Genomic DNA, 8,462 nt, shown 5'->3' with positions numbered 1-8,462 from the left:
CCCCCCCAACTCTCATCCGTGGTTATGAGCTTTGGGTAGTGACCAAAATGGTACAACCCTTTAGGGACAAGGTGAGCAGCTTGCAACCAGTTGAGGATCTTCAGGAATCTGATAAACTGTGGATTAAATATTCTAGACATGTCCAACTGGAACAGGCACAGAAGGCATTGGAGGAATAGCATATCCCATCTGGCCTGAGAACCCCTTGGGATGCCTTATGAGGAGCTAGAGGACATCGCAGGGGAAAGTCAGGTGTGGGCTACTGATTACATTGCTACCACTGCAACCTAAACTTGAGTAACTGATGGAAAATGTATGGATGGATGGTTTGACGGACTTCTTAGTAGCAGCACTGAATAAACACCATATCTGACCATCTAGTAACACAAACAAACATTTAAAACAGCAATTGAGCAAGAGAGAATAGGCAACATAACGGAGGATGTTTTCACTATCGATTAAACACCATAAGGCTTTTAATGTTTGACCTTGTGCAACATTGCATCCAGTTTGCTGCTGACACCTGAAAAAGCAGATTCTCTGAATGTAGTGAGTGTGCATCCAATCGATCTGGGACTTGGGGCCCTACACTATCCATTATTATTGCTGAGACAGGACAAAGACATTACACACAGTGAAAAAACTATAGACTGCACTTTTTTTTCTATGGTGAAATATCTTTCACGCAGCAGCAAGATAGAAAGAAGCTGTTCTCTTTTGAATCACTTTTAAAGTTGGTGAAGAAAATTTGACTTGAATTATTATCAAATCAATTACTATCAATAATTTGTCAGGCTTAAATGTGCTCAGCAATACTGTTGCAGTTGTTGTTGATGTGACATCCTATTAGTGGTTGTCATGTTTCCTGTCCATTTAACTTTCATGTTGGGTTTCATTATATCAACGTTTATCAAAGCATTAATATGTGTATTCTGGTGTTTGTGTTCTGAATTACATCTCTGCATAAACTGCCCTTTTCTTATTTTTACCTTTACCATGAACACACAGACACTTTTCTTTCCTCATCCTTGAATACAGTACAGTGTGTGGTTTTGGAGGCTTCATCCTGTATGCCAGGCTGTTTTAACTTGTGCTCTTAACACCCCACACACACACACACCCCTCTCTCTCCACACACCACCACCACCCCTCTCTGTCTTTCTCTCTCTCTCTCTCTCTCTCTCTCTCTCTCTCTCTCTCTCGTTCTCTTTCTCTCTCTCTCGCCTCACTCTGTCTCTTTCCCTCTCTGGTGTGTGGTATGCCCACTAGCCAAAGTTGCCCACCTGTTTTCGGTTGGCACAGACTTCAAGGGCCAGGCCACATCTGGTCATTATGGGAGGGCAAGCCCACGGGGCTCTGAGGGCCCAGGGCAAGCTGGAGACTGTAATGAACAGAACCATCGCTGGCAGCCCAACAGACACCAAGGGATTTTGTGAGCAAAGGATGCGTCCATCAAAGCAGAGATATTTATAAAGTAGGATGGTGGTAGGGTAGGCATATGAAGAACAGAGGGAATGGGAAAATAGAGTAAGGAACCCATATTAGACACATGAAGGAGCATGAAAGGAATGTAGAAAAAAAACTACATTTTGTTAAATTAAAATGCAAATTAAACACATGATAAATGTAAAACTAAACCTTCACGATTCCCAGAAAATACAAAATCTTTTTGTTGGTAGATGATTGCCTCTAAGTAATCATTGACTATGAGTTTTAACAACTTTATTTACTACTACATTGCTAGTACAAAAAAAATGTTAGGCCACATTTCGTCATTTAGGTTGGTAGGTGGTACTGTAGGTTCTTTAAGTTTTACAAAAATGCTTACATGAAGCAGAGTCTGCATTGTTACTGTGCCAACACTCAACCCCCACCACACACACACATACACACACGTAACTTACACTTTCATCTCTGGTCATGTAGGATTAAGTCTGTAAATGAATTTTACCTAATCATTCTCCACTTCCCTTTCTTTTTCTGTCTCTTTTTCAGTTATCTCCTGTGGAAACCCGGGTACTCCACGTAATGCCCAGATCCTGATCCACGATGGCCTGACGTTTTCCAAATCCATTACTTACGCTTGCAGGGAGGGCTACTACTCTACTGGCATGCTTACCCGACACTGCACTGTTAACGGGACCTGGACCGGCAACATGCCCGAGTGCTCTGGTAATTAACAGCTCTCACAGAAAAAGAGTCTAAATGTATCTAGTGCTTATCTTAGTTAGCTTGAAATTGGATGCTTTTTCTGTTTCCTTGGGTTGTACACATTTCTTGGTTGTCTACTTTGTGTCCTCCCATGTTTTGGTGCTTGAACAGTACTTTAGACTTAGCAGAATATATCTCCAAACCATGTGGAGGAGGGCAACACAGGTTAAATAGCTAAAATAATGCAAGCTATTTAATATTTAGGTTTTGTAACAAATAACTCATGTGGATCCCTGCCTCAGTATGATAACATTTGTTTTAGGCATGGTGTAGTCATATTGCACAGGCCAGACTGACAGCCCTTTATCATCATGTCTCACAAAAGACACACAGCTGCTGTACAGAGCCTAGAGACACTGTCAAATAGAGGTCACAAAAATATATATATATATATATATATATAAATACAGACACACACACACACACTCAAGGTATATATTTGACATCTTGTAGCAGTGGACTGGCCGCCAACAACAAGAATATTGCTATGCAAGAGGAGAAATTATCTCACTATCTCAGCCTCGTAGGAATTGTAACAAGGTACATGGTGCTAGATAGACATTGTGGCTCCAGACGACATACTCTTACCAGCCCAGTGGGAAATGTTAGTGCTTGCTCAGTCAAAGCAAGACACTACACCTCCAAACAGCCAAGTATTCTCACTGTGGGAATTATGGGAATTTTGCTGGAATGTTGGTCATATGCATTTAATACTTCCTTTTTGTCCCATGGCAACTTGTCCTTCTCTGCCCTGGATTTTCTATCTTAGACATTAACAGCAGCCCGGATCTATGCTGCTGCTGAGTCACAGAGTGGAATTCTCACTGTTGTTACTCAATCACACTGTTTTCCCCACAGGATGTAAAAGTATGATGAAAGAGTAATGTGGTACATTTTGGAGCGTTAGGGAGCAAGTGTAGAGGGATACCCATTACAAGATGTAGTCTCTCTGCATCCTAAAAGCTCTAAACTGTAGATAATCAAAGTAAAATGACAGCTGTTTGAGATAATTGATTGATTGATTTGCATCCCATGTAAAGTTTCTTAAAGGAAAACGCTTTGTATAACCAATGCATTATAAATATTAATAATGTTCCACTATGTCTGTCTTTATTGTGAAGTTTTTCTACCAATTTTCATTATCTCTTGCTTCTTTATCCCGTTGTTGCTGCTGCAGTAATCCACTGTGGTGACCCCGGAGTGCCAGCCAATGGAGTGAGGTTGGGCAATGATTTCACCTACAACCACACAGTCAGTTTCCAGTGTTCTCCTGGTTTCAACATGGATGCTGACCGAGCCTCAACTCTTATCTGCACCAAGGACCGCACCTGGAATGGCACCAAACCTCTCTGTAAAGGTAAAGTTGTGTAGGATGATATGAATGACAATACAGTGATGAGATAAATCTAGATGATGTCATTAGCTTCATAATAGGAAGGAGGGATTATGGGATGCTAAAGTTAATGAATGTTACAGATGTCCTACTTATTACACTAATACTTACTTGGACAACAATTAAACCAATTTGCAGAATCCATGAAGTCCTACAATGCCTCTTTGTCTCCTTGTAGCAATCGTATGCGGCCCACCACCTATCATCCCCAATGGACAGGTTGTTGGTACAGACTTCATCTGGGGCTCTAGCATCAGCTACTCCTGCAACCAAGGTTACCAACTGTCCCTGCCCACTCTGTTAACATGCCAGGGCAAAGGCAACTGGAGTGGAGAGAAACCCCAGTGCTTCCGTAAGTGGCACCACATGGGAATGCCCAATTACATTACATGTCAATTGACATCTTTCTGACATTTCTTTCACCCAAGCATGTACATTATATGTCCCTTGTCTGACATTTAACCCCTCTTGGACGATAATGAATTAAAACCAAACTTGGTTAGTGTGTTACCTCACATTCACCTTTTTTCTCTCTGTCCTCCCTTATTGGCAGCTGTGTTCTGTGGAGACCCAGGGATGCCAGCCCAGGGGAGGCGGGAGGACCGAGGATTCACCTATCTCTCCTCTGTCTCCTTCTCCTGCTACCCTCCCCTTGTCGTGGTGGGCTCTACTAGAAGATATTGTCAATATGATGGCACCTGGAGTGGCACACAACCATCTTGCATAGGTAAGCTACTTTTTTGTTGATCCATTTACAGTATAGTCTAACATATTATACATTTTATGTTAAAATACAGTTCAATTAATGTAGTGTTATACAGGCAGGTGTTTTGTGGTTGTTTTTTGAACCAGTTTTCATGGCAAGTACTATGTGTAATTACTTTCATATAACACCATAACACTAATATCAGTGTGCGAGAAGCCTCCGATTGGCCAGCTGCCTTATGTTCTCCCTTTTTGTCCAGATTGCCAGTTTTAATTACTAAGTAATGCATGCAAAAACATTCGACCCAGCAAACAATCTATATTGATTCTGTTTTCCACTTCTGATTGGTGTAATTAAATAAACTAACCCAGAAAATGTTTCAGAATAACCATTGATGTAGACATAAAAATGTGGAAAAACTGTAGGTCTGGCAATGCAAGACTGCACCAGGGCCCCCTTTCACCAAATTTGCAACATGCAAGCTGCGGTTAGAAACAGGAAATCAATTCATCCTCTGTTCTGTATTTTTTTTCAAAATTTGACTTCTCAAAGTAACAATGCTGCATACACAATGACAAATTAATCTGTAGTTTGCAAGTGAGGCTTGCAAAACATTTTTATGAAACTGGCCCCAATATCAAACTTCATACTTTTGATTTGCACCTTTGTTATCAGAAATACCGAAATATTTGCTCTTGCAATAAACATCCCTTAGGCACTAAGGGATGTTTAACTTCCTTAAACAAGAAAGACTTATTCCATTGGACTTGGATGCTACAGTTAGTAGCACTTAAAGAAATCACACGCTGTGGTCAAAAACAAATTGCGAATAAAGTAAAATATATGGTCCCTGCCCTTAGGTCCATTGTGATATTTAATGTGCTGTAAAATATGCACACATGCCAACCCTTTTACCTTATAACAGTTAGTTTTAACATGAACTCATTATAGCCAAAAGTCACCATTAACTCCACTACCTATGCATCATTTATCAGACACTGTTGAAAAGCCATAGTGCCTAGAATGTGGGAAAGGTTAAATTAAGATTTATTGAGATTTAATCAATTAGAAATAGAACCTCTGATGTACATTTTTCAGTATTGAGCTTATGCTGACATTGCCTGACATCATATCCTTACAACACATCTTAGTTACCTATAGATTTACTGCAAAGACTGTCCTCTTGTGGCCTTGTGTTCAACTTCTACATATGACAATAAATGCCCTTAAACTAACTGAAACCTCTTTTAAAGTTCTTTTCCTTCTTTAACGTTTTTTTGCACTAAAATCAAATAAGAAATGTTACTTTTCTCCCTGGCCTATAGCCTTATGAACTAGAATATAATGAAGGTCATAACTCCTTCAGTCAGTATTTCACACCAGACCTCTGAGTTATGTAATTTCCTATACAATGTCTCTAAGTTTATATATCTATTTGTCATTTGGTGACATATGATAGATGGGGGAGGCTTGAACACCAGAGTAGTTCTCATAGAATTGATGTGCATGTGCGTGCGTGCATGTGGGTTTGTTTGTGTTTCAGATCCCACTCACACTACCTGTGGAGATCCTGGCACCCCTCTCTTTGGAAATCAGAACAACAGTCAAGGCTACCAGGTGTGAATATGTGGTCACACATGAAATGTAATTCATGAGTTGAATAAAGAATCCTCTGTAACTTTTCATTAAACCCTAAAAGGGGTGTTTACATTTGGCCACAGCATGGACTGCAAGGTTGAATCAATGACGCCCTCAATATTGATGTTACGAGAAAGTAACATAATTCTCTACATAGTAAAAATGCAAGGCAGTCAGTGGCCATCAGCCGTACGTAGTTTCTCTCATATTTTATACAGAAACAGGGCAGCAACCTATTTTCATTATCAGTTATTCTGCTGATGATTTTAACTGTAAGAAACATCCAAAAGAATAGTGAAAAGAAATCAGAGCTGCTCAAGCCCAACGTATTGTCCTCAAAGTCGACAAGTTTAAAGAGAGGAAAAACTTAGTTTATATACACATTTTAATTTTAAACAAATATTGATCAATAAGTATGCTCACTGTCCAGTCCACATTCTCACATGCTCATTGGTGTCCTCTTACAGATCAGCAGCACTGTGTTCTTCAACTGTAGAAAGGGCTACTTACTTCAGGGCTCCATTTCTCGCACTTGTCTGCCCAACCTCACTTGGAGTGGTTTTCAACCTGAATGCATTGGTAAGTACACAGTCTACTCTTTTAGTAAAAATGTGTATTCTCTTAGTTTAGTTGATTCAAAACCTCCACAATGGCTCTCTTTTTAACTTTTTCTCTTCTACCATTTTTTATTTCTTTGTTGTTCTTCTGATCCCTCTCCCTTTTCCTTTCCTCATCCCAACATTCACCTGTTTTTCAGTCTTTTCTTTAATCCTTCTCTCCCTCTCTTTCTCCAGCCCACCACTGCAGCCAGCCAGAGCTGTCACCCCAGTCTGATGTGAGAGCCATTGAACTGCCATCCCTTGGCTACACGCTGATCTATACATGTCAGCCTGGCTTCTACTTGGCTGGAGGATCAGAGCATAGGACCTGCAGATCAGATGGGAGCTGGACAGGGAAACCCCCTCTCTGTGCAGGTATAAACATGTTTATAGTACATCCATAAGAGAACATAAAAGAAGTACCTTGTATTACATATGCAAATACATGCACACACATGCATTATTTTTACATTTGCAGCAGCTATATTTCTGCAATACAATATACAATTCTTATAAGACTAGAGTGAATGCCTACACACACAAGCACAAACACACCTATAGATACATTCACCAAACCTTGTAATACTACACGTGTGTGCACATAGCGACCCGCTTTTTAAAATGTGCTGTTTCCATTAGCAGTCTCTATTGAAACCACTGGGGTCTGTACTAACGCGAGATTCAGTGGTGACTCAGGTGGGAAATTGGGGATTCAGCTTATGTTGATGAATTACAGTGTTAACACTTGCTTATTCTCAGACACATGCCAAAGTAGTATGGCCCATCTATCACAATATTGTATTTTATGAATTGCACTCACACACACATAGACTTTAACACACAGCCAACACACAAGCTTTGAAACATTAACAAGGGTGCAAAACCTGATTAGGCCAATGCATCCCATTGATTAGGTTAGCAGAAGTACCTCTTATTAATGGTGAGGCAGTGTTAACAAGGTCTAGCAGACAAATAGACTGCCATTAAGACACCCCCAAGGATTGGCCTAAAACATATAGGAAAGAAATAGAGTCATCGACACACAATTATCTAGGGTAGATAAATGCTAATAGCTTAAAGAGAAAGACGTACAAGAAGGGGATATCAGGGTGATGGATTCCATGCCAAGTCGTTGCTAAAATATAGAAGGGGACTTTTTTTAAGGCCATGCCATTACGAGTGAAGGAAAGAAAGAGAACTGGCCTTAGCACATACAGGATATTAACGGCGCCTGTAGGCGCAGGGATGGAGAGGAAGCTCAAAGGACTGGCAGCTAATAAAGTACAAGGCTGTGGAAGTGTGTGCATGTGTGTTTACGTCTATATACATTTATCCAAGGTGATGTTTGTGCTCATAAACTACCATAAACTGTGCTCATAATCAGTATACCTGTCTTTGTTTGTAATGGCATGTAAAGCCCTCTTCGCTCTGTTTGCCTGTGTGGGTGTATGTTTACTACTGTGGTGTAGCCCTGCAGTCCTGTGTGAGCAGTAAGGCATTATTAAAGTGCTTCCCTTGAAGCTATAAAAATGTGTCTCTAACTTACCCATAGCCCCACAGGTACAACGGTGCAGCTCTTTGACACACAAGTTGAGTCCTGTCGCAGGAAGACCTCACTCTGTCCACAACAGTGGTTATTGGTCATGGAAGTAGACAGGAAGTGCTGATAGTGACATCCTCCTACTGCAATTACCTAAGGGCTGTTTAAAGATAAATTTGTATCTTCTATTTTCAGTGCCTAGGGCATTCCCTGCGTCCTTTTAGATAAACTTGTACATTATCATTTGAGTTAATTATGTTTTGTTATGCTTTTTAGCTGATAATCGCCCAAGTGGTGAGAGCCCAGTGGGGACAGTGCAGGAGCCACCCTCCAAACTACCAGGTAGGACAGATATTATATTTTTAAATGCTTTAA

The 8,462-nt window shown here is 40.5% G+C and overlaps 1 protein-coding gene across 1 annotated transcript in view; it reads left to right on the top strand.

Annotated features, from left to right (window-relative positions):
* Positions 1 to 8,462, top strand: part of csmd2 (CUB and Sushi multiple domains 2) — a 240,948-nt gene that overhangs the window by 224,052 nt on the left and 8,434 nt on the right. The window contains exons 59-66 of the mRNA XM_034892760.1: positions 1,996 to 2,172; positions 3,389 to 3,568; positions 3,783 to 3,956; positions 4,158 to 4,331; positions 5,854 to 5,927; positions 6,416 to 6,527; positions 6,743 to 6,922; positions 8,364 to 8,429. Of these exons, the coding sequence (XP_034748651.1) occupies positions 1,996 to 2,172; positions 3,389 to 3,568; positions 3,783 to 3,956; positions 4,158 to 4,331; positions 5,854 to 5,927; positions 6,416 to 6,527; positions 6,743 to 6,922; positions 8,364 to 8,429 (1,137 nt within the window). The remainder of the gene's footprint in view (positions 1 to 1,995; positions 2,173 to 3,388; positions 3,569 to 3,782; positions 3,957 to 4,157; positions 4,332 to 5,853; positions 5,928 to 6,415; positions 6,528 to 6,742; positions 6,923 to 8,363; positions 8,430 to 8,462) is intronic.

Source organism: Etheostoma cragini, chromosome 14 (genome assembly GCF_013103735.1).
Source record: "Etheostoma cragini isolate CJK2018 chromosome 14, CSU_Ecrag_1.0, whole genome shotgun sequence".
In the NCBI taxonomy this organism is placed as follows: domain Eukaryota; kingdom Metazoa; phylum Chordata; class Actinopteri; order Perciformes; family Percidae; genus Etheostoma; species Etheostoma cragini.
The sequence above is the reverse complement of the archived record's forward strand: the minus strand, read 5'-3'. Positions and strand labels throughout refer to the sequence as shown.